Below are 27,754 nucleotides of genomic sequence, written 5' to 3'. Positions count from 1 at the left end.
CCTACGTCTGACGATTACACAGGGGAAAAAATCAAACCATCTGAAACACGCATTGGTAGAGATCGAGGTTTTCACTGCGATTCGTCAGTTGTTAATTTTCTTCAGACAGAATGGGATAGCTGTTTCATTGACTGTGTAAGGGTGCAAAAATGTTTAATTACAATAAATCGCCGAGGAAGAGGTGCTACGAAGTCTCTCATGCCAGCTAGAATAAGACTTTAAGGACAACAGGTCGTATTATAAGAGATTTTTGTAAATTTTGCAGCACTTCTTCAGCGATTTATTCCGTTCATTACGTACCACTATTCTCTTGTATGCTACAGATACAACCAATGTCGATATTAAAACGGTATAAATACCACACAAGGGAATGCTGAGGTGCAAAATGTATTTTAAAAAATCGCTAAGGAAACGGATTTACGAAGCCTGCAGTGCTACTTACACGTCTGGAGGCGGGAACACACGAGCGATTTTTCATGTCAATCCTGGCGGCTATTTTTCTTGGCAACCGTGACTACAAAAGCCCGTCTTACAGTATTTCGTCGAGTCACCAAGAGAATATCACCAAGATGGAATTGCCACGGAAAAGTGTCCAGAAAAACCGATAGTGTGACAGCCTCAAGGTAAAAAATGCTACTTAATATATGAAGGTAACTAGCATTTCTCACCACAAAACAAAGTGCTTCAAATATCACCATTTTCTATATAATTTCTAGTGAGTCTGCGGGTTGTAGACACACTGGAAAAACATACAGATTTATTTTTATTATGATGCTCAATGTTTATAAGGGCATGAATATATGTGTAAAATTAAGTTAACTCTCTGACCCTCCTATGACTTGCTCTGGGCTGATTAAACAGTGACTGGAAGAGAATACTTGAGTTATCCCGATACTGAGAGTTATCTGTGAGGCTAAACAATATCGTCTGGTTTTAGGGGGTACACAATACTAGTGTTCTCCCAGTCATGAGAGGGTTATAGCGATGGACATGAAGGAGGGCAGTTTAAGAGTAGTGCCCCCTGGTGTCAGTCATATAGAAATACGAAACAGTACGTAGGATAAAGGGTCGTAGGCTTAATACAGAATGATTCCTTTGTAACACTCCTCTCTCTTCCACTCCTCCACGCGATTTCTGTTTAAGGGACGGCACACTTAGCGTTATCAGTGTCTATCTTGCATCATTTTACACTTCCTTTTACGTTATCAGTGTCTATCCTAAATCACTTAACACTTCCTTCTCCTACGTTATCAGTGTCTATCCCGCATCATTTAACACTTCCTATCCAACGTTATCAGTGTCTATCCTGCATCATTTAACACTTCCTTCTCCAACGTTATCAGTATCTATCCTGCATCACTTAACACTTCCTTCTACGTTACCAGTGTCTATCCTGCATCATTTTACACTTCCTTCTCCTACGTTATCAGTGTCTATCCTGCATCATTTAACACTTCCTATTCCTACTGCTAGACCCACGCCCACGCCAGCAGACTGAGACGCCCCCACAACACACAAAATGCTGCCAGGTGAGTGTCTAGTGAACCTTGGGTCAGTAAATAAACAACTTTCTGATCAACTCCCGTAATTATATTTTGCAGGAAAGACAAGGAAGGTGTAGAATCCCTCTTGGTGTATTGTTCATCCTAGAAATAAAAATCAAGGAATAAAATTTAGCTTAAACGTTATTATGGCTTATTTATTTGTATATTTCTTTTTTTTTTTTTGTTCCTTTCATGGACAAGGTAATGTGGGTGTAGAAACTTCCATTGTCTCGTTGCTCCTGTAAATCAAAACCTGAGAGAGAGAGAGAGAGAGAGAGAGAGAGAGAGAGAGAGAGATCGCTTCTTTGTTTCGGAGGAAGGGAAAGGAAAGGAGAATGCAAGAAATTCCCGTGTCTACTTCTTCCTGGAAAAAAAAAAAAAAAACGAGTCAATCAATCGTAAACAGGTTCCGTTATGATGATGATGATGATGATGATGATGATGATGATTGCTGCTGCTGCTGCTGCTGCTGCTGCTGCTGATGATGATGATGATGATGATGATGATTGCTGCTGCTGCTGCTGATGATGATGATGATGATTGCTGCTGCTGCTGCTGATGATGATGATGATTGCTGCTGCTGCTGCTGATGATGATGATGATTGCTGCTGCTGCTGATGATGATGAAGATGATGATGATGATTGCTGCTGCTGCTGCTGCTGCTGCTGATGATGATGATAATGACGATGATGATGATAATGATAGCGACGATGACGGTGGCGATGATGATGATAATGATGATGATGATGAGGAGGAGGATAATAATGATAGCGATGATGACGATGGCGATAATGATGATGATGATGGCGACAATACCGATGCCGATGACGATAACGATGACGATGATGATGATGATGATGATAGGGACGATGACGATGCCAATGATGATGATGATGATGATGATGATGAACAGCACTTTACCTGCCACGTCCGCTACAGGTGAGGGCCGCTTCCGCACACCGCCCCAATCCACACCCTGGTTCGCTACCCTCGCTCACCACGCCAGAACCAACGTCCATCAGCTGAAGAAAGACAAGCGGCAGTGACAAGGATAGTACTGGCATGGCGTGGGGCTTGCCGGGAGGAAGGAGGGGTTTGGCTGGTGAGGAAAGTAAGGAAGGAAGGAAAGAAGGAGGGGTACAGAGGAAGAAATAGTTGGTGAGGAAGGAAAGTGGGGCATAGTGGAAGAATTAGTAGCGAGGAAGTGAATATGAAAAGGAACAAGTGCGGGGCCTTAACTCCTTCAACTCGGGGACATTTATTTATTCATTTACTGTTTATCACCAGACGATTTTATTAATATTAGGAGAGACCTTCCGAACTCAAGAGGATAAGTATAAGCCTCACAGACTCTTAAACCATTGCTGAACTATTACGCTGAATAAAATCGTCTGACAGGAAAAGGAAGAAATTACAAAACGCGTCATCGGATTGAAAGGGTTAGCCACGCACCTCGTTGTTATCATGTACCCTGGGAAAATATCATGCACCCTGAGTTACGTCATGCAGTCACGTTGTATACAGTGTTTTATCCCTACGAAACACAGTGCTGGCTGGAAAATTGTAAGCAAGAAATACAGGTTAGTTTGAATACTACACCCCCCGCCAGTTTTCGTGTGTTGCGGGAACGGCTCTGCACCCCCTGCCAATTCTCATGTGCTGCGGGATCGGCTCTGTATGCTGTTGTGTGTGGGAGTGAGTAGTCTATGTGTGTGTTGATGTGACGTAGCTGTGATGGGTTACTTATTCTGATTATTAATGTAACGGTAACTAGAAATTTTAAGGATGCAGGACAGACATTGGTAACGTTGTCTGAGCCGTCCCACCAACACGAGAATTAACAAGGAGGGTGCAATATATGGACCATCCTGCTGATTAGAAGTTTGGTCATCAATACTAAAAATTTATTATCGTTGGTATACTAGACTTCGTTGTGCTTCTTACTTAGCGATTTATTTCCCGTCTTACTAAATTCTTCCTACTGTATATCTATTTAATAAAGACACAGTTACCTTAGCAACACACAAAAAGATTACTAAGGTGATATCAGTTTAAAAAAAAAAAAAAAAAAGGATAATCGCCGAGGAAGAGGAGTTACGAAATCTCCGAAATCAAGAAATAGGGCCCCTAATCTTGGCTTCTCACCTGTCCATTAATTCTGATGTTCCTGATGCATCCAGTGAGGTGTGAGGGGGTGAGGGTGTGGCTCAGGTGTGGGGGCAGGGGGTGGGCCAGACCGCCAAGCTGCAGAGGGCGGCATGGACTCGCCAGGGCGGGGTGGTAGGGAAAGTGACGGGCGGCTCGGCAGGTGTAGGGCGGTGTGGGTGTGGGAGGGGATTGGGGGGGAGTGGGTGTGACTGGGTGCACTGGAGTGGGCGGCGGGGACTCCAAGGAACCACCCGTGCATAGATCAGCAACGAACTGCAACACCTGGTGGAGTAAATATATATATATATATATATATATATATATATATATATATATATATATATATATATATATATATATATATGGAAGAATTAATAGAAAAAAATGGTTATTCATAAGATACGTCAGTTTCTTTATAAACCACTTTTGCCATTTGTGGGTATAGTTCTTCCATTTGGATAATTCATGGCGCTGCGAGACCACTACAAAAAGACAAAATAAATAAGATGAAAATCGTATTATAGTACTGTCAAAGTCATTGTTGCAGGTTAGTCAAAGTAAATCTCTCACCTTATACTCCAGCCCCCACTTATAGAATATATATATATATATATATATATATATATATATATATATATATATATATATTGGATTGGTTAGGCTACCTTAGAAACTATGGCCCATTATATATATATATATATATATATATATATATATATATATATATATATATATATATATATATATATATATATATTTTTTTGGATTGGTTAGGCTACCTTAGAAACTATGGCCCACATCCTCTTTCAGTTCGTACGCAGTCTAACCAAATTCAAACTCAATATAGTTAGGACTGATCAAAACAAACACGATCCATTTCACAGTCTCCATTTGGTAACCGTTCCAATAATGTTAATATTTATGGTTGCACGCTGACCAACAACGTGTGAAAGGCGACGGTGGAAGCCAAAACAGAGAAGTGAGGGTTCACTGGTTAGCATCTTAACAAAAAACAACAACAGTAGGAGCGATCATAGGTAAGTCAAACCAATTGGGTGTAAATCCAAACAGGCAGGACACAGTGTGATTCCAAACAGGCAGGACACAGTGTAAATCCAAACAGGCAGGACACAGTGTAAATCCAAACAGGCAGGACACAGTGTAAATCAAAACAGGTAGGGCAGTGTAAATCAAAACAGGGAGGACACAGTGTAAATCAAAACAGGCAGGACACAGTGTAAATCAAAACAGGCAGGACACAGTGTAAATCAAAACAGGGAGGACACAGTGTAAATCAAAACAGGCAGGACACAGTGTAAATCAAAACAGGCAGGACACAGTGTAAATCAAAACAGGCAGGACACTGTAAATAAAAGCCATCAGGACACAGGGCAAATCAAAAGAAGCAGAAACTTCACAAATGGCGTCCCCCAAGGATTTATATTGTACCCTGCATTCTTTAACCTATACTGTACATGCATAATATACCCAAACCCCACACACAACAGATACACATAGCTTCCTATGCAGATGACAACACATGTACACAACAAAACGCAAACACAGCTGCACACATCATCCAACCTTACCTCAACACACTACACGAATGGTTCACCACAGACATGCTCAAAATAGCCCCAGCAAAATCTACAGTCATCCCTCTCACAAACTGGACAGCAGAACACAGTCACATTCCACCTCATCATAAACAACACTCCCCTACCACACACACACACACACACACACACACACACACACACACACACACACACACACACACACACACACACACACACACACACACACACACACACACACACACACAAAATCCTTGGTGTAACGTACAATACATCAATGTCATATAACAACACATCACAAACATTAAAAATAAAATAATACCAAGACTTAATACCTTGAGGTCACTTGCCCATACAACATTTGGACACAACAAAGAAACCACCACCACCACAGTATACAAACAATATATACGTTCAGTGATGAATTATGCAAGCCCTGCTTGGGCTCCTAACCTTACTAAAACACACCACAACACTCTACAGACCATACAGAACAAGGCCTTAAAAATAAGAGTCACAGGCTGCACAGCTACTACACCCACAGACAACCTACATCAAGAAACCAAAGTCCTAAAAGTCAAGGATTATCTAGACATGAGAAGCATCCAAATTCTCGCTGCAGCCTCCACAAACCCACAACATCCACTACACTACATGGCAGCACTTCCATCCACAAACCACAACATCAACTACACTACATGGCAGCACTTCCACACAAACCAAGGAACGTCAAAACAACACCCAGCAAACGATATCATACATAAATACTGTCATCTCTCCCCCCTCGCCCGCCTCAGACCAGCTTCCAGAAACATATCTATACTCAAATCACTCGCAGCTCCATTCAGTCACTTAAAGACAACACACAGCTGCATGCACGGCCTCCTCATATCCACCCTTCTGAATCCTGTCTCCCTTGTGAGGACAGGGTCCACCTGGCCAGGCTGAGATGTGGGCATCATATAGCCCTCTGTTACCAGAAGAGGCTGGATGACTCCGTCGCTGATGCCTGTCCAGGATGCAACACAGCACCCCATACTATTAAGCACATTCTGGAAGACTGCACTGCACACAATCACCTACGCCAACAACACAACATACACTCTTTGAGAGCTCTGTGGGAAAGTCCGGTCTCGGCCATGGCCTTCCTTAGGGACTCAGGGCTGTTTGGCCAGACTGCCTAAGGAACAACAACAACAACTACTACTACTACTACTACTACTACTACAGGCAGGACACAGTGTTAATCAAAACAGGCAGGACACAGTGTAAATCAAAACAGGCAGGACACTGGAAATCAAAACAGGCAGGACACAGTGTAAATCAAAACAGGCAGGACACAGTGTAAATCAAAACAGGCAGGACACAGTGTAAATCAAAACAGGCAGGACGCAGTGGAAATCAAAACAGGCAGGACACAGTGGAAATCAAAACAGGCAGGACACAGTGGAAATCAAAACAGGCAGGACGCAGTGGAAATCAAAACAGGCAGGACACAGTGGAAATCAAAACAGGATGTGAAGCTTTTACATTATGCTGGAGACCGAGGTATATTCGAGATCAAGTTAGGTTAAATTACAGTGAGTTTTAGGACGATGTTATCTGGTAAGTACTGGAAGACAAAAAAAAAAAAAATGGTTGAAAGCCGATATTTTCATGGCATGGTGGTTCCTTTGTCAACTAATTATCCATGAGGACTGGCTGAAATGTGACAACAGAACCACTGCTCGAAATACATAAAACTGCATACATTTTTCTCTTGTGGTACGTGCATATAGAAAAACTGGATGAGGAAAGGAAGGTGAAAGGAGATATGTGTGAGTTTGAGCGTGGGTGGAGAAGTGTCTGGTTAAGAAGATGGATGGCTATGTAAATGAGTGTGTGAGAAAGTGAAATGTGGAAGTCGATGAGAGTAAGTGAGTGACAGACGATCGAGTTGCTTGAATGAAATAATGCGAGATATGTAACAGTGGTTTGGTACTCCTTTGTTGATAGCTGGGGGATTGACTGACTGGTGTGTATGAATTAATCATTTAATTAATAAGGACTAGCACCAAGCCCAGGAGGACTATATGGCACTAAAACCGCTGCATAAAAAATGACGGGTATGCTATGGTGGAATAAAGGTAGAGGGGAAGGAGGGGAAGACACTAAAATTTAGTGTACTTTGCCTCACATTAATTTAATATGAGGCAAAATACGGGTTTGACATAGGAAGCATATGAGGTGTGTAATGGAAAACACAAAGGATTCACCAAGAAGATCGGCTAAGCTAGGAGGACGTCCAAGGGAGTATAGGAACGGGAGAGTTCGACTGCGCACGGCGTGGAACCAAGGGCAGTGAGGTAAAAGATGGTGGACCGAGATTAGAACCTGGTAACATTGACAGATCGGAGGAGTACCTCCTGACATTAGAAAGCCATGTGTGATCCACGTGTGGCCAAGGCGCAGACGGGCTAGGGTTATTTCCCAACACCTGTTGCGATGGGAGGATGACTGCCAAGGAGTGACAGTATGTGTGATGGAGCGGAGTTTGTTATTAGTTGTGGACATCCATTCTGCTTGGCACCGCTGGCCAAGGAGACGGGTAACAATCGGGAAATAATCAGTTGCTGGGATAGGACAAGGTGTGGCGGAGCAAGAGGTGACAGCTGTACGTGCCAGGCAGTCAACCCTCTCATTACCTGGTATCCCAACATGGCTTGGAACCCAACAGGAGGAGACAGACTTCAATCTGGTGCCAATACAGAACAACCATTCCTGTATCTCCAACGCTAGCGGGTTGCTGGCTGGGATAGACCGAATACCATGTAGTGCAATAAGTGAATCTGTGAAAATAACGAAAGTGTGTAAAGTTGATCGGTAGATAACACGAAGGGTAAGTAAGATGGTCAGCAGTTCAGCAGTGAAAATACTAGCAACTGGTGGAAGGCGGATCTGATAGGTATGGTCTGGGAAAAGAACAGGAAAACCCGAGAAGACTTAGAGCCATCTGTGTACACTGGGATCGCTGAGGAGTGACAATGCACATAATCCATAAAAAGATGATAGAGTTCCTGTGGGGTGGAAGAGGATTTTGGGCGAGTGAGCAGGGTGCCACAAACAGTAGCGTGAAGAAGCCAAGGCGGATGCATAGAACCTCGCAGAGGGAGAACTGAAATAGCACGGAAAGAAAGGGATGCAAGTAAATTGGAGACCCTACATGGAAAAGATGAAGCTAACGAGGGCGGAAAAGGAGGGGAGAGGTGCATAACAGAGGAAGGGAAACCTGCAGATGGGTGCTGAAGAAGGCGAATGTGGTAACGGAGAGTTAACTTGTCACGTCTGGAGGACAAAGTGGGCATACCTGACTCGACATACAGGCTCACAACCGGGGTGGAATGAAAAACACCCAACACCAGACTTAAGCCATGATGGTGAACAGAATCTAGGCGCCAAAGAGAGGAAGATGAGGCAGATGCATAGACCTGACAGCCATAATCAATCTTTGACAAAACTAAGACAGTATGGAGACGGAGTAGAGTTGTACAGTTTGCACCCCATGACACATGACAGAGTTTGCAATAACCGAAGTCTTAGGGAAGTGGAGGTCTTGAGGAAAGTAACATGCGGGGACCAAGTTAGTCAAGAATCAAAGATAAGGCCAAGGAAAGGGGCTGACAAACGATATGGCAGGGGAGTATCATATAGTGCAAGAGGGGGTTGAGGGACTGAATGACGGGTCGTAAAAGTTATAGCACAGAATTTCGTGGGGGAGAATGTAAAGCCATGATCCGTGGCCCACCCTGCAGCAGCATCTATATCTGATTGAAATAGGGCTCGTAAGGCCAAGACATCTGCTCCAGCTGCATGCATAGCAAAATCATCTACCTACAATGAAACATGAACTCCATGTGGGAGAGATGAAACAATATCATTTGTAGCAAAGATAAAAAGAGTAATACTAAGCACACATCCCTGTGGGACACCCTCATGCCGTACATGAGACCAGGATAAGACATTCTGAAGGCGCACACAGAAGGTCCAGTTACAAAGAAAGTTCTGTAAGAAGACACCCATATTGCCATCAATTCCAGAGTGTTTTAGGACACGGAGAATGTTATACCTCCAGACTGTATCATAAGCCTTCTCAAGATCAAAAAACACTGCTATGACCACTTTTGAGTTAGCAAAGGCTTGTCGGATGAAGGTTGCCAGCCTCATCAGGGGATCTAGGGTACTCCGCCCCTTGAGGTAACCATATTGCAAGGGCGAGATAGCACCAAGTGATTCTAAATGCCACATTAGGCGAGAGTTTACCATACGTTCCATTCCATCAGTTTGCATAGACAGCTAACAAGAGCAATAGGATGATAATTATCTGCAGGTGACGACCCAGATTTGCCCAGTTTAAGGAATGGTAGGAAGTGGGCCTGTCTCCATTCATTAAGGAAGCTCCCAGTGGACCATATAGTATTATACATTCTGAGCAGAAAGTGAAGGGCTGTCTGGAACAGATGTTTTATCATGTTGTAGTGTACACCATCAGGTCTCTCACAAGTAAAGCCGCAAGCAGTTAGGGCTGCTTTGAGTTCGGAGCTGGAGAAAGGGGCATTGTACGCTGCAGCTGACGACAGTGTGAACTGTAAGGGCGTCCGTTCTGAACGTCTTTTGGTTGTTAAAAATGTAAGGGAGAGATGGGACCCGCTGCTAATCTGGCTAAAATTGTGACCCAGAATATTGGCAACTTGATAAGCATCGCCTATGGCCCCATCATTTGTGGTGAGGACTGGAGTTGGGGTAGGTGACTGTTTACCTGCTATTTTCCTGATGCAGAACCATATCAGTGGAATGGGTGTGTCCAAGACGATTGTAGAGACATATAACATCCAGCTGTCTTTTTTTGTTCGACAGATTGTGCGGCGAAGGAGAGCATTAGCCTGTTGAAAAAGTACAAAAGCTTGGACCTCCAACGAAGTGCTCTTTTTCCTGCAGAAGCACTTCCACCTGGCCCTCTTGACCTAGAGAGCTGAGGTGCATTGGTCATTCCACCACGGCACACATTTCGATGACACAGGACAGGAGGTATGCAGAATAGAGGCACGGACAGCCGTAAGGAGGAAGGCACGGAAACAGGAAACCAAAGCAGTGTGACCATGGGAAAGTGGAACAGGCGTGGAACAGCCTGGGACATAAAGGTCGCCCAATCTGCCCTATCGAAGCACCATCGAGGAGGGCCGGGGACCGGATAGTAAGACGTGGGGGTTAGGAGGATTGGGAAATGGTCCATGGCACAGTAATCATTTAGGACCAACCAAGTGAAGTCCAAGGAAATCGTTGGGGTGGAGATGGATAGGTCAATGGCTGAGAAAGTTAGAGTACAGCTGTCAAAATGGGTTGAGGAACATGAGTTAAAAATGCAAAAATCATGGGCAAAGAGGAAATCCTCCAAGGAGCACCCATGTGCAGTTAAAACAGTCACCCCAAGGGGGGTTCCAACAGTTAAAATCACCTAAAGGCAGAATAGGAGGGGGTAGGTCAGTTAAAAGTTGATCGAGGTCATTAAAAATGACAGGCACTGAGGGGGAAAAATATGGCGAGACCACTGTAATCCACCGAGATAGAGACACCCTGGCGAAGGCAAACTTGACGGTAGTCATAACAGAAAGGTTTTGAAAAGGAACATCTACATGTATCAGGAGACAGGTATCATACTGGGAATGAAGTAGACTCAGATATGAATAAGACAGAATGGGGGGAGGGGGGATGGTGAGGCGTGTCTCTTGTAGGCACAGAATTGGTGGGTTAATTTGAGAAATTAAAAACCGGAGGTCTAGCTGATGTGTGGGAAAACTATGGATATTCCATTGTATAATGGGAGCCATTGTGTACAATAAAACTAATAAAAGTTAAGAAGCTTGAGGTCTGGTTGGGAAGTAAAACAAAAATTAATAAAAATCCGCCAGAATGAGAATAGGTCGAAAGACTAAAAGAGAGGAGAAGGTAAAGGTCAAAAGTTATTGATTGGTAACTCTCGTCGGGATATGGGATGTGAAGGCGGTAGATAAAGGTAAAGAGAGTGGAATAGAGGAGGTATGCTGATAGTTTGGAGGCATAGGGTAGGACAATAGGGAACGATGAGGATGAGAGGAGGATTCATGCACCTGTGGAGTTGGTACGGAGGAGAGGGAAGGTTCAGAAGGGGGAGAAGGGCCGGAGGAAGGGACCAAGAGGGAAGGAGTAGGGAGGAAACAGAAGGATCGTGACTGAGAGCAGAAGCGGATGGGAGAGGGATGGGGGAGGGCGAGGGAAGGGGAGGGGGGGGCTGGGGAGGTAGCAGGAGGTTCAGAGTCAGGATCTAGGGAGGATTCAACAGGATGGGTGATGGGGTCTGGGGTTGGTTCGGATCTGGGAGGGACAGGGGTAGATGGAAGAGAGGATGATACACAATGTATCTCGGCAGAGATCATGATCAAGTAGGAGGCAGAAGATGTACGAGGTGAGGGACAAGTGGAGTGTAGGTACTGTTCAATCTTAGCTAGCATTTTGGGTGATGCAGTGAGGGAATCTGAAGCACTAGGCAAAGCCGGAGAGGGAATTGGTGGGGTAGAAGGAAGATGGGCACAAGACCTTTTAACAGAGGGGGCCCGTCGGGAGGATGTTCCCCTGGAGGAATTAGTGTTGAAGATGGTCCTAGGTCGCTTTGGACAGGGATGAGGTGTGGTAGGGGTGGGAACAGGAGAGGGGCAGATGGAGGGCGAGGATGTGGGAGTAAAAGGATTGAGACTGGAGACTGAATTATGTAAAGGGATAGAGTGAGAGGAGTGGCCAGTGGTTGGAAGGGGAGAGTGGGTAGGAAGAGTATGAGGGGAATGATCAGGAGCGGTACAGGCATTGGGCATCCGGAGGGCATCTGCAAAAGATGGACCAGGGCTGAATCTGAGTTCGTGGGCCCTGCGAGAGGCTGCTTGCAGGGACAGACCAGTTTGTCGGCGAATGGCAGCGACCTCACAGTTAAACTTGTAAACTTGGCACCCTCGATACAGGGCACTGTGAGGACCTGCACAGTTTGGGCAATGTCGAGTGGGAGTCTGACATTCACTTCTATTATGATCAGGAGAGGCACAGAGGGGACAATGAGGGGATGATCGACAGTGCTTGGCAGGGTGATTGAAACGCCAACACAACCTGCACTGAGTTGGGGTTACCTGCACTGAGTTAGGGTTGGTGGAGATTTCCGCACCAGAAGTCATTCATCTCCTATAATCACAAAATCTGGGGGAATCAAGCAATCAAACACTACCTGGGCAATTTGAGTAGGTCATGTGCGATCGCCAACTGGGGAACGTTCGAAGCACGAAACTGAGGTAACAGGAACATGCTGAAGCTCTAGGATATCACGGATGAGCGATGAACATTCATGAAAGGAATCGTCACCCAGCTGAATCGAGCGAGGAACTAAAACTGTGCCTTGGCTGGAGTTCATGTGTGCATCCTTATGTGTGTCCAGAGGCACACCATCAGTTGTAACAGTGAACAGGGCACGGGCTTGGGTGTCAGAGTGAACCGTGACAAGGCGTGATTTGTCAAAGCATGAGTGGAAAGTCCCATCCTCGCCCACAGACCTAAGTAGCAGTTTCTAAAATTCTAATTCATTCGGAACCACGTGGAAGGGCACCATATAAAATCTAGCCAGGTAGGGCAGGATATGGGGGGCCCCATGTCTGGAATGAGGAGAGCTGCATCACAGATGGACGTGGTAGGGGAGTGAGAGTAGTAGTGAACGTTGCAGGGGCCGAGAGGGTCGAGTTCAGAATCAAGGAGGTATAAGGCTCCCATGTAACGACCATTGAAGCAGTGGTAGCGGAGAGAGAAACTGTAGACGGGGTGAGTGAGGCTGTCAGAGGTGATGGGTCAGGTCAAAGACATTTGTTGGGAACCAGGAGGTCTGACACGCCATTTGAGGATGGCAGTGTCGAGGCAGGGACATCAGGAGGGGTGTTTCCCTCGGGAGGGGGGGCCAGAAGAAGAAACAGAAGGACAGGAAGAGGAGGAAAGAGGCAGAAAAGTAGGGGAGGGGGGGGATCCGCCTGAGTGGGAGAAGGTTTAGGAGGAGCATCTCCTGTTGCTCCTAGATTTGGATCAGAAATTTCATTGTTGGCCATGGTGAGCCGGATTGTACAGGCGGGAAAGAAACCGGTTCACTCCTGAGAGCCCAAGGCAGGAGCAAGGGCAAAAGATACAAAGGGCTACCGTACCCATGATTCCCTGAGGCCGTTCACGACTGTCATAAAAGAAACAGCCTTGAATCCCATCGGCATGGCTCTCACTCCGTAGGAAGGTGAGACGAAAAACGAAGATAGAAGAGAGAGAAGAAAAGGGACCAAGCAAAATTTGTAGGGCCAAGGGCCGGGATCCGAGGGCAGGGGAAGCGGCAGAGTGACACAACCCCCACCATCAGGCCCCAACCTCCGACCCCAGAGACCCCCATGACGGCAACGGGCTTGGTACTGGGGAGGAGGAGTGTATGAAGCGTGTCTTTAAAAAAAAATAAAAGTGCAGATGTTTTAGTCTGTGAGATGGAGCCAGGATTCCGGCAGCTTAAATGGTATGTGGACGACTGTATGGCCCATTCTGTTACTATGGTCGCGGCGCGTGACTTTGAGGTATTATTATCGTGCCCTGGCAACCTACCCCTTAACAGTGTGTCTGATTTCATGTATAATAGGAGACGTATATGATTCGTGTATAAAATGTTCGTGTATAATAATATTCGTGTATAACATATTCATGCATAATATGATTCGTGTATAAGATGAGAAGAAATCGGACGTACTTTTGAAAGGTAGGTTGCCAGGGTATGATAATGACAACCTCAGAGTCGTGCGCCACGACTATAGTTCTCTCAAACTTTTACTTCTTTCCTTGTTTCTGAATCCAACCTCACCTTATTCTTAGATGGTAGTGTTAAGATGATGAGTTTGATTTTTTTTTTTTTTTTTTTTAAGTCAGGGAAACCGTACTGTACCACGACATTTCCAGCACCACAGCCAGAGGGAGACTGACCCGGATTCTACTAATTTTAGGAGGCTTGTTTGCCCCTTTTCCTAGTTAGTTTATTTCCGCATATGGCAGGTTAATGCTCACTGGTATGCTGTTTTTACAATTTACTTGGTATCTAAAGGATATAAACTTATGAAGAGAATATCAGGACCGAATATTATGTCAAATAAATCGCTGTGGAAGAAATGTTAAAGGTCTCCTAAACCAGTGTCAGTACGGTCCTGTGTGACGGGAAACTGATAGATTGAGCTGATGCGCTACAACAGTTTATTGACATTAATCTGGCCAAGGTTTTCGTTTTTTTGCGGCTTATTTCCCGCAGCTCAGTGCCAGAATAAGACAATGCAACGGTTCTGCATTCTCTCCACAGCACTTCTCCGTGACCAGCACCGTATTCTGGTGTAAATCAATTCATAGAGCTAAATATTCAAGACGGAGAGACTGCAATTTCAGGGAAAGTTAAAGTGAATTGAGTACAATTCTCGGTTTGAAATAATAAGCATTTCGGCTCCGAAATACCAGTGATAATTTGACCTAAAATTGCCATCTCCGTCTTGAATGCTGAGCTGTAACAAGAGACTAACACTGGAATATGTTGCTAGTCACGAGGAACTTATGACAAGCTTGTAGGGCCGTAGTACTGTCTTGTTTTGTCACTGGCCTATGAGAAGTAAGTATCAAACGGATGAAAACTCGATCTGTAAAGGTTATAAAGCCGTAACCTTGTCTTATTCTGCCACTGAGCAAAGGGAAATATGTTGCAAAAGAATGAAGATTTGCGCCAAGTAAAGATGGACGACTTGTGGTCACGAAGAAATGTTGTTAAGAATGGAGAGACGAATTATTTTTTTATTCCGCTACCGAACAAAGGCAAATATGCTTCAAAGGGACAAAAGCTCCATACTGAAAGGTCGTAGAGCCACAGTATCATCTTATTCTGCTACTGAGCTACGGGAAGTATGCTGAAATAAACAAGAACTTCATACTGAAAGGTTGCAGAGCCGCAGAACTGTCTTATCCCGGAAGTATGCTGCAAAAGGACGAAAGCTCGATGCTGACAGGGTGTAGAACCGTACTATCGTCTTATTCCGCAACTAAACAATGGGAAATAGGCTGCAAGGGGACGAAAGCCTCCGCCAAGTGAACGGGGACGAACAACAGTGTCTTATTTATCGCGTTTCTGAAGCCATAACAGTATCTCGGTGCCGTAATAGCCTCGTTACTGAAACTCGTAGCAGTTTGGGCCGAGACCTGATCAGTTCTTAATGAAACAAGTTAGTGCGAAGTTCTCTCATACTGTAAACATGGTGTGAATGAATTTTTTAAAATAAAGCTCCGGTAAACAGCGTGTCAGTGTATTAATTCTGGAGCTCATGAGATTCCCCCGCCAATCTTAAAGCTGAGCCATCTCTCTCTCTCTCTCTCTCTCTCTCTCTCTCTCTCTCTCTCTCTCTCTCTCTCTCTTACCAATTCCTTTTCTTTCTATTTTTTAATGTCTGTCTGTGTGAGTATTTTCCTTCATCATCATCATCTCTCTCGTTCACATAGGGTATCTCGTAACGCCTCATCGTTATCAACTTATTCTGTTTTTTCATCATCCTGACCCCCTTCCCTCCTTTGAATGTAATGAGATAAGATTTACAAGGGAAGAGAAAGTACAACAGTGTCAGAATTATCAATACCGCATCCAGTGCAATGGGCCACATAATCATCCACACATCATTCAGGTCATCGGAATCCTGGCTCCATCACACAGGCCAAACCATCAGCTCACATGTTTTTCACAGTTTCCTTTTCAAATGCCCTTCATCCACACCTGTTAAGAGTTAATTTGGCTGACTCTCAAGGTGAAAAAAGTGTGCCGAACCATTGGCATGTGTCTCTCCTTACATAATTCATCCAACTAACCCTATCAGGCTCCTCCCACCTTCAGATTCACTCTTATATACCCACTTCACTATCCTTTCGTCATTCTTTGTATCATACCATCTAAGGACACTCTCTTCGACACCATTATCAAGAGACTTCCTTATAAATTCCACAGTCTTCATGAATTACAAGGTTTCTTATCATGTCTACTCTATGCATTCCACTCTCATTCCTCAACAGTCCTATTTCCACTGTTTTTCTTCTCTCCACATTCATGCCGCACCAAACTCTCTCACCCATACGTATATGTGGAGACCAACACACATCCATGCAGTCTTCCTGAGCGTTTCTCACCCATTCCATTATTTCGTATCATGACCTTCATAGCACCAGCCACTTCTCTTCCCTAAACCACTCTTCTTTCCACTTATCATTTACCTTTTTTTTATTTTTTAGTACTTTACAGAGGCACTTAAACTCAATCGCCATTTTAAGTTTGTGTCCATTAATTTTTCTTCCATTTCAAAATCCATCAACCGCAGCCATTTCGTCTCTGGGTTTAATATTGTTTCGTCCACTTACTAACTTCCTTCATCCCTCCACTTCATAACTTTCCTTCTGTGTAGCAATTTTCTCATTTCCTTCATCTACTCTTTCTCCCCCGCCCGGTAGAATATCAGGATTATATATACATTAATCGGCTTCTTTTCCAGACATGTCACTCCTCCATATAATAATTTTCCTTCTGTTAATTTCTTTCTAATAATTTTCTCTCCCTCTAGTAATTTTTCCTCCCATCTAGTAATATGTCCCAATACTCTCTTCAAACCACTCCCCCATTAAGTAATTTTTCCTCAGTTTTACGATTTTTCGCCGAACTAACAGTTTTCCCTTCATGTAACTATTTCTCCTCCATCTAACAACTTTTCCTCCATCCAGTAATTTCCCCTCTGTCTACCAATTTTCCCTCCATCAAACAATTTCCCTCCACCTAAGAACGTTTCCTACATGTTACAATTTTCCCTACTTCTAACAATTTCCCTCCCACTCCTTCTCCATCTAACAACTTTCTCATCATCTAACAGTTTCCCTCCACCTAAGAATCTTCCCTCCATCTAACAATTTTCCCTCATCTAACAATTTCTCTTCATCTAACAACTTTCCTTCATCTTACAATTTCCCTCCATCTAACAATTTCCCTCCGTCTAACAATTTTCCCTCCACCCAGTATTTTCCCCTCCGTCTAACAAGTTCTTCTCCACTTAACAATTTCTCCACCATCTAACAATTTCCCTCCATCCAGTTATTTCCCCTCCGTCTAACAATTTTCCCTTCATCTAACAATTTCCCTCCACATAATAATTTTCCCTACGTCTAACAATTTTCCCCCATCTAACAATTTCCAAACATCTAAAAAAATTTCTTCCGTCTAACAATTTTCCCTCCACCTCAATTTCTTCTCCATCTAACAACTTTCTCATCCTCAAACAATTTCCCCTCCATTTAATAGAATTCTTCCCACCTAATAACTTTCCCTCGGTCTGACAATATTACCCCCATCTGACATTTTCCCCTTCATCTAACAATTTTCCCCTCCATTTAAAAATTTTCCCTCCATCTAACGATCGTCCTCTATCTGAAAACTTTCCCTCCATCGAAGAATTTCCTCTCCTTCCACCTAACAATTTTTCCTCCATCTAACAATTTCCTCTCATAACGCCCTTCCATCTGGCCACTTCCTGCCACTCACAAACCCCACGCTTACATACACACACACGGCTGGGCCTGTGCTGGACCGCCGGACCGCTCCACAAAGGTCGCGGCACAATTAAAACCAAACACACTGTCGACCTGCACACCGCTGCTCCTGACGGCATCTCCACCTCCCATCCACGTGGCCCCTTCAGACCGAGGCCAGGGCTGAGTGGGAGCAGAGGAGGAGAGGAGGAAGAGGGAAAAGGAAATGAAGAAAACGGAAGTGAAGCAGGGGGTGATAGGACCATGGACAGGCAGGGTCATAAGTTCCTGAAGGCAGCGTATAAAACACTCCGACGTAAGCATCGCGCCGAGATTATGGCACATGCACAGCAGGCGTAGCACCAGGCAGAGGGAGCTAGAAGACAGCGAGGATTGGAGAGAATTTTTTAGAGGAAGGAGATGAAATAAAAGAACAGGTGAACTGAATGAGGGAATGGTGGGAGAAGGATGGTTAGGTAAGGGGCACAAAACACCCAGGGTGTAGAGTTTATAAACAGCCCTTTAGGAGCCGGGATATAATGTTACCGGGCCAGGGTGCAAAGGATGTACTGGAGGAGACGGTATAAACAACTGTCATCTGCCAGGATGCAAAGATTAATGCACTGGTCGTGTGCCAGTGAGTGAGGGTAGAGTCTCAGGGGGTAGGAACTGAGGTAGTCTAAGGGTGCAGCGATGACTCAATATTCCGTATGAATTATGCTCAAAAGAGAGATCCAGTTAGAGAGAGTTTGGCAGTCACACAGAAATTGTCTTGTGTTCAACTTGGACGGACGGGAAGAAATACAGTCACGACCATGGGCATCGCCGTTCTTGCACGTATAAGTGTTTGAAGAACATTTTTGAGAGAGTGTAACGCAAGGTGTACAAGTGCCGTAAGTGTGACGTAAAGTACCAGCAGTCATTACACAGACAACCAGCAATATTATTTTGACGCGTATGTCCCTCGTCGTGGATATATTTAAGTAGCAGAATTAACTTAGTGTGAGGCTTTGTAATATTTAAGCGAACATTAATTACTCATCGGATTTTACCTAGTCAAGTGACTAAGTTGCACTCAAGTCGTACATAACTATCAAGTAACTGAGTTGCTGTCGTCGTAAATAAGTGGTTGAGATTTCCCTTGTGTCGAGACTCGGTATATCAAGTACTGTACCTGCCATATTCGTATTAATGTAATTGACTTGTATAACCTGTTTGTGGTGTAAATAATCTGTATGCAATTGTTGAGATTATAATAAAAATCGTTTCCGTGTTTTACAACCTTAGTGTGTGGAACAGCTATTTTTGGTAGTCCGGGAGGGAGTTTGGGGCAGAAAGGTATACTTAATATCATGCTGTCCTAACCTATGAGGTTGTAGGCCCCCTCTGGGCTTGTCTCTGCACTCTCCACTGCTACTGTTGAACGCTACCAAGTACAAATTAGTGGCAGCCGTTCATCGTGCTCGGCGAGACTGAGTGCGAAGTATACCAAGAGTTGTGTGGGGAGTGTAGGGTACGACACACCACAGCCTCCCACCCATACCCGCCACTATGGGTCCACGAACACCGGAGTGATGAAGGTTGTGTTAGACTAAGAATTGTCGTATTCTATGTTATGTTGTGTGGTTAATTTCCAGAGGGTTATGTTAGGTGTTAGGGTCTGTGGTGTAGCTTAGAATCCCCTGTTACCTGTCTGTAATAGTGTGGAAATATCCAGACGATCCCCCTCTCAAAAAAAAAAAAAAAATGGTGTCATCACGGAAAGGTAGATGCGGTGTTGTTGTACAGAGGCTTCAGCGCTACTGCTGTTCAGGTATTACCCCACATGTGTTATAACAGTCGATCCTGATGGTTGGCTAATGTATTAGTGGACATGAGATTGCTTGCAGTCACTGATGTTAAGATGCTAACCAAAGAAAACTTCACTCCTTGGTTTCTGCTTCCATAGTCACCTCTGGAGGTGATGTTGGCGAGCACACTAACCATTACCCTGAGCTTTACTAGAACGTTTACCATGGAGTCTTACTGAGCTGCATACATTACCTATGAAGCTAACTACGGTGGTGAGCACAGGAACCATTTATAATACCTATGAAGCTTACTACGGTGGTGAGCACAGGAACCATTTATAATACCTATGAAGCTTACTACGGTGGTGAGCACAGGAACCATTTACAAGGACATTACTGAAATTGGTTACCAGGAGTTTTTAGTGAGCTCCAAACCTCCTCAGTTAAGCCTATCGTTTTGTAAGCTTTTTTCATTAAGATGCAAACAAATCCTCAGTGGAAGCGATCAGTAATCTAGGGATATACTTTAACTGCTGTGCTGCCCAAGAGTAAGGTCAGGGGAAAGGAAGCCTGGCCAGTGGCCACATGCACTGGCCATCGTATCAAAGGCCAAGTACTGCCTGATGTGAGGTTATGCCCATAATGTAACTAATATATGGCAGAAGAGCCTCAAAGGTGGCGATTTAACCAATTGTTTGATGAATCTAAAGTTGTACTGCTTATGTCACCATCTGCTTGCGTGGTCTAATCATTTATGCTCATTATTACAAAGAAGTGTTTCCTGGTGCAATGATTGACGATGTGACCCATAAGTTGTGTTCCCTGGCCTCACATAAACAGCACTAATAACACCGTGAATAACTTCTGCCTCTACATTACTTTTTTTTTTTTTTTTTAAGATTAGTCAGTTCTGAAGTACTTTAGCTATATTTTTGCGCATGTAAACAACATAAGCTGTATCAATCCCCTCTCTAGATCCCCTCCATGTTCACAGTAAGCTTACTCAAAATGAGGGGGGTTTACATCCACGCTGGAGGGTACTTTGATGGATGGTTGAGGAGAGAGAGGACGTGTTCTGATCTCTCCTCTAGCTACAGGGTTGCCTCAATGACGTTAGTTTTGTAAATAGAGCGAATAAAAGTTAGGTTAGCCAGTACTAATTTTCCTCCCAGCCCTTTAGAGAGATAGTAAGTGTCTATATCTGTTTCCTGAGATCGCCTTTGCTTACTCACCTCTGGAGTGTACCCCCCACTGATCATTCTGGGGTGTGAGTCACACACAGGTGCGTCCTCCCGAGAGTGGTGTGAGAGGGTAATCTCAGACTAGGTGTGTGTTCCCCAGGTGCTCTGTCCCTTGCTCGTTTTTCTCTTTCTTCCCACTTTCCCCACGAGGGGGAAGTGGTACCTATGGCGGACGCCCCTACTGCCTCCCCCCCCCCTTCAGGGGGGGAGGTAGTCCTGACGATTATAACCTTACCATGACTGACCGGCCCCAGACTGAAGGATGCCAAACTCGATCCCCATTTGACGTTCCCCTTGAGAATGCGACCTACGTGACACTTCATGCTTTAGGTTCCACTCCCCTGTCCAGACTCAATCCCTTCATTGTCAAGGTGATTGACCACTGTGCGGGAGAGGTGGAACAAGTAAACTTGGAAATGGAGACCTGCTAGTAAAGACTTTCAATTCCTCTCAGATTAAAGACTTGCTGAAGCTGCACAAGTTTCACTGCCATAATATCGAAGCCAAGATCCCAACATCCATGAATTCCTGCAAGGGTGTTATCACTTGCAGGGATCTCATGGTGATGAGTGAGGAAGAGATCATACAGGAACTTGCTCAGCAGGATGTCATTGATGCCAGATTCATCACTCGTTTTCAGGAAGGCGTAAGGACGAAGACAGCCACTGTTGTCCTCACTTTTGGCAAAGTTTCTCTACCTACAAATGTGAAAGTAGGATATTAAATTGTAAATGTCAGACCGTACATCCCCAATCCCCTTCGTTGTTCAAAATGTCAGCTCTATGGACACCATGAAAAGGTTTGTCGGGCTTCCAACATCGTGTTTGGCAAGTGCGCAGCAGTAGGTCACTCTGCTGACATCTGTACATCCGAGACTGAGTGCTGTTTTCACTGCAAGGATGCTGACTTCATTTCCTCGAGGGTTTGTCCCAAGTGGAAGGAAGAGAAGGAGGTCTGCACAGTGAAGGCAACTGAGGGCATTTCCTTCCACGATGCTAGGAAGAAGGTGAAGGAGTTGCATGCAACTTCCAAACCTAATATCTCCTATGCATCGGCGGTTGTGTCCCGTCCCGTGATGTGCACCGTTGAGACACAGACTGACCTTACATTCGCTCCTCATACCCCACGCCCTACCTCTCAGTCTAAGCCTCCTGTACGTTCCAACTCTCTTACGGACATCCCTGTTGCTACTTCATATTCTCAGGCTGCCGCTGCTCCTTCGCAGTCAGTGCGGCCAAAACAAAAGTCCGACAAGTCTGACAAAATTAATTTGACCACCCTCACTAAACAGTCACGTCCTCATGTTCTTCCCGCTCCTGGTCCAGCAAGGGAGAGAAAGAATAGCTCTTTCTCGGTGGAGTCTGGGAGCCTTGTCATTGATGAAAATATGGAGGTCTCCATGAACAAGCACCGGGAAAGGTCCCCCGGTAGCCATTTGCCTGTTGGCGGGTGGCATAAAAAAACTAAGAGCACTGGCCACCCCCGTAAATCTGAAACCGTCGCATTCACTCTATTACAGTGGAATTGTAGAGGTATCGGGAATAAGTTACCAAATATAGCAATCTTGCTGTCAATACACAGGCCAGACGTTGTTTGTTTACAGGAGACACGCCTGGAGGATCATCCTGATCTTCCAGTGTTCAAACACTATCACTCATATAGAAGATATGAAGGTCACGGAGTTGCCATATACACACACAAATCACACCCACAAACGGAAGTGATTCTAAATTCTACTCTGGAAGCTGTCACATGCAGAGTAAAATTTAATAACACATATCTGTCTATTTGCTCTCTGTACTGTCCTCCACACGGCCCCATTGATAGTGATGCTTTAAATTCAGTAGTTGAACATCTACCTGGGAATAAGTTAGTGTTGGGCGACTTTAACGCCCATCAGTATCAATGGGGTAGCTTGAGGATCGATGGTCGTGGGGAGCAAGTAGCTGACCTAATACTACAGTCCAACCTCTGTCTTCTGAACGATGGTAGGGCGACTCGTGTAGATGATCGTACTGGTAACTTTTCGGCCATTGACTTACCTCTGACCTCCCCTGGTATACATCAAGATTTCTCATGGGACCCTTATGACGACTCCTTGGGAAGTGATCACTTACCCATCTGTCTTTCTTATACATGCGACATCGTTTCGGACCCTCCACCTCCAAAATTTAACTATAAGAAAGCAGACTGGGGATCCTTCTCAAGGATCACCAATTTAGATATAGCTGGGGAGACAATAGATGTTAAGGTCGAAAATTTAACCCAATCCATATTACACGCAGCTGAGGCTGCTATTCCCAAGACTTCTACAGTTCATGCGAGGCACAGAGCACATTGGTGGACGCTGGATTGCCGACAAGCATTAAGAAAACCTTCAGGATTTTTGATAGTCAGCCCACTGAGGAAAATTTTGTTGCATACAAACAGGCACGGGCTGAGGCAAGGAGAATAATAAGAGGGGCCAACCGTGACTCCTGGCGGTTCTTTTTTGTGTCCACGGTGACTCATACAACACCATTAAGTAAAGTCTGGTCCACCATAAGAATATTAAATAATAAAGGCCCATACTTCCCTATTACCACCCTGAAAGTAAATAATAACATCTATGATGAGCCCGTGGACGTTGCTAACATCCTCGCCAGGAGTTTTTCTCATGTAAGAAGCTCAGCCAATTATGATCCGCATTTCCAACATCATAAATGCACGGCTGAGCTACAGATTATTGACTTTGCCACAGAAGACGTAGACTCTCCGTACAACCAAAAGAATTTATGCTAGATGAACTGCTCCTTGCCCTTAAATCCTGTAAAGACACCTGCCCTGGACCAGACACCATCACGTACGGTAAGATCCAACATCTTAATCAGGACAACCTAATTAAGATGTTAGCATTGTACAATGAGATTTGGGCATCTCGAACGTTCCCAAACTCATGGCACTTTGCGCACGTCACACCAATACTCAAAGAGGCTGGTCGTCTTATGAATCTCACTTCATTTCGTCCTATTGTGTTGACTTCTTGTCTATGTAAGGTCATGGAACGAATGGTAAACAATAGGCTTCTTCTTGTTTTAGAGTCGAAGAATTTGTTAAATGATCAACAAAGTGGCTTCCGTAAATACAGAAGTTCACTAGATCATTTAATGAATTTGGAGCATTGTATTGCAGAGGCATTTGCCAATAAAGAATTCATGATAGGGGTGTTCTTGGACATCCATAAAGCCTATGACATGACATGGCGACATGATATACTAATGAAGCTCTATGCTTATGGTTTAAGAGGAAATTTGCCTATTTTTATTTCAAATTTCTTAAGGGACAGGACTTTCTCTGTTAAATTGCCCCGTAACGTAACATCTAATATATTTATCCAGGAAAACGGGGTGCCGCAGGGAGGTGTGCTTAGTCCTACTTTATTTAGGATTATGATCAATGATATTCTGTCATCAGCTCCCATCCCGAGGAATCTTAAATACTCACTCTATGCTGACGATTGTGCAATATGGCACTCCTCCCGTAATGCACAATTTTCGGCTGGGCGGATTCAAGCAGCCTTTGACTCCGTCCACCAATGGGCCTTGCAGTGGGGATTTAAGTTTTCCGTCCGTAAGTGTGCCACTGTAGTTTTTACGACTCGTAACGTACCTAATTTGTGCTTAACTTTGGATAATCAGGCGGTACCTTCTCAAAATTCTATAAAGTTTTTGGGAATTCATTTTGATCGTCGTTTGAACTTTAAAATTCATGTTAATACTTTGCTTGCTCGTTGCGATAAACCAGTAAATGTCCTCAAGTACCTAGCGGGTACTACATGGGATGGCGATAGAAAATCTTTATTAATGGTGTATAAGTCCCTCATTCGATCAAAGCTAGACTATGGCACACAGGTGTATGGCTCAGCATCCGATGCCACGGTGAAAGGATCGGATGTGTTGCCGAATAAATGTTTGCGAATGTGTCTTGGAGCCGTCCGGTGTACCCATGTGGCTCGTATGGAAGTGGAGGCGAATGTGCCTCCCCTCCGTATTCGCTGTGAACATTTGGCCTTGTCCTACGGCATAAGGACATTTAGGAAAAGTAATATCGGCAATGTGGCCTGTACCCTCCTGCGTCAATACCAGCACCTTCTGCGGGGGGTGCGTTGGCCACTTGCCGTTCGCCTCCACTTACTGACTCAGGAGCTTGGTGGGCTCCAGTGACTTTGACAAGTTAGTGTTAAAAAATATAGCGCCTTGGGAGCCACATGGCTCCCAGCACCAAAGGCCAAGGCGCCGGAGGCGGAGGTCCATCACTTGTTTTGTAACATAATCATTCATCACGTGGGGTCCCACCAATTGTACATCAACGGCTCCAAGTCAAGTGCATGTGTGGGTGCAAGTGTGTGGTCGACTGAATGTGCCCTCAGGTATCGGTTGCCGACTCATACGTCTGTGTTTACCTCCGAACTTTTTGCTATTGACAAAGCCATAAACTATGCTCTCAATTCTAGGCATGACTCATTTGTCATATTTTCGGATTCAAAATCAGCCCTTCAGGCAATTGCATCTTGCACTACAGACTCTCACGAGATCCAGGGTCGCATCGTTAATAAGTTGCATTTATGCAACAAGTCATTCACGCTGATCTGGGTGCCTGGTCATTGTTGTATCTACGGCAATGAGCAGGCTGACTTACTTGCAAAGTCGGCTGTAGAGCTCGAGGAGATTTGGGAGGTTCCTCGTGATCTACGGTCGAGTCTCTCTCTCGGAAAGAAATCAATAAATCTTTTGTGGCAAGGTCAGTGGACCAGACTTAATATTCCAACCTGTAAGCCGTACCTGGGCAACTGGGACACTGCCAACCGTCCCAGTCGCCTTGAAGAAAAAGTGTTGGCTCGCTTACGGCTTAATGCCACTGTATTAAGACATATGACACCTTATATAGAAAAACGATTCCCGCCGCACTGTGACATCTGTGATGCGGTGTTATCTATCAGTCATATCTTGCTGCGCTGTCGGCGATTTATTCGTGAACGTGCTTCACTTATAAATTACTGCGGCGCAGTAGACATCCCCTTCACCCTTTCCACCATCCTGGGTGATGGGGACATTGTTATGACTGATAAATTGATGGCTTTCTTGAGAGAGACCAGACTGATCAGAGTGATGTGACTTTTTTACTGTGTGGTTATGGTTTTTATCAACGGTAAATATGTACATATTGTAACATTAATTAGGGTTGACAGTTGACATATTTGAAATAGTTCCTCCTCCCACTGATCTATTTCTAATATAGATGTCCCCTACATTAAGCCAAGTTCCTCGCCTGACAGTCACCAGCTGATGAGTGCAAGTGTGCAATATAGGAAGGTATTGGGCACTTGCAGTCGATGGTGGTCTGCTGGGCGAGGTTCTGCACTTTTTGTACAAATTATGTAAATACATTATACCATCTTGCTTAAGTTATTCTAATTAGGGACGACAGCTGACGTATATGGAAATGTTCCTGACTCGTCTGGTTCCCTTTCATATATTGATGTCCCCTATATTAGGTTGTGCCTCGACTAACAGTCACCAGGTGATGAGTGCAGGTATGTAATGTAGAAAGGCATTACATATCTGCAGTCGATGGTGTTCTCTTGGTCGAGGCTTTTTTACCATTAGTGTAGGTCTAGTTATTTGTCTCTTAGGATTTAGTATAGGTTAGCGATTTCTCTGTTAGGTGGTTAGTTTCAGAGTCTTTAGATTAGGAATTTTTGTTTATAAGTAATATATCGGTAAAGTTAAAAATGAAAAAAATAAAAAAATAATAAAAATAAAAATACAAAAAATAAAATCAAAATTATTTTATATATATATGTACAGTACGTGTGCATGAAAGTGTGTATGTTCATATGCATGGATGTGTATGTATATATATATGTTCGTATATATATGTATACTGTATATGTGTCACTGCATATACATATATTTATTTTTGCCTTGATGACCAGGGGCTCCGGCCTCAATGGTCGATAGGCAAAAAAAAAAAATAAATAAAATCCACACACGCAGGGATGCAAACGGAGAGAGAGAGAGAGAGAGAGAGAGAGAGAGAGAGAGAGAGAGAGAGAGAGAGAAAAAAAACTTACCTCAGCCTCCCAGGCAATGTGTAGGGTGTGCCAGGTGAGGTCAGCGAGGTTGGTGGTGTTGAGGGCCACCACCAGAGGACCAGAACCCACGTCCACCACCAGGGAGGGACGACCGCCTACCAGCTGCACCGCCACGACTAGCTTAGACTCCCCTAACCACAACCTAGAATCCCTTAATGACGACCTAAAACTCCTCGAAGAAGACTTAGAGCGCCTTGAAGAAGACCTAGATTTTCTCGACGCAAATTTAGACTCCCCAAACGAAGACCTAACACCCCGTAGCTTACTCCTTAGATCATCCAAAGACACAAAATCATAGGAAGCAGATTTATAAGTACCCAACAAAGACTCAGACTCCCTTAATGAAGACTTAGCATTCTCTCTAGTGTTTCTTAAGTCTCTCCTAGATACAAAATCCTCCGAAGTGGACTTGGAAACGACCAAAGGAGACTTGGAAATCCCTGAAGATGACCTAAATTCCCCTAACACAGACCTAGCACTCCTTGGTAAAGATCTAGAACTGTTGTAGAAAGACCTAAATTTCCCTGGCTTAGATCCGAAATCCCCTGAAAATAACCTAGACTCCCCTGAAAGTAGCCTAGCCTCCCCTAAATGTAGCCTAGATCCTCCTGATTGTAACTTGGGCTTCCCTAAGTGCACCCTTGACCTCCCTAAAAGTAGCCTAGTCTCCCC

The 27,754-nt window shown here is 44.4% G+C and overlaps 1 protein-coding gene across 1 annotated transcript in view; it reads right to left on the bottom strand.

The window, feature by feature from the left end:
• The window catches only part of LOC145398722 (putative neural-cadherin 2), a 428,971-nt gene that overhangs the window by 27,637 nt on the left and 373,580 nt on the right, over positions 1-27,754 (bottom strand). Inside the window, exons 21-23 of the mRNA XM_080271522.1 lie at positions 27,062-27,198; positions 3,691-3,975; positions 2,467-2,567 (exon numbers count right to left, since the gene is read on the bottom strand). Coding sequence (XP_080127648.1) covers positions 2,467-2,567; positions 3,691-3,975; positions 27,062-27,198 — 523 coding nt within the window. The remainder of the gene's footprint in view (positions 1-2,466; positions 2,568-3,690; positions 3,976-27,061; positions 27,199-27,754) is intronic.

This window comes from Coenobita brevimanus, chromosome 46, assembly GCF_032717465.1.
Source record: "Coenobita brevimanus isolate Jiangsu-jjx chromosome 46, ASM3271746v2, whole genome shotgun sequence".
NCBI classification, from domain to species: domain Eukaryota; kingdom Metazoa; phylum Arthropoda; class Malacostraca; order Decapoda; family Coenobitidae; genus Coenobita; species Coenobita brevimanus.
The sequence above is the reverse complement of the archived record's forward strand: the minus strand, read 5'-3'. Positions and strand labels throughout refer to the sequence as shown.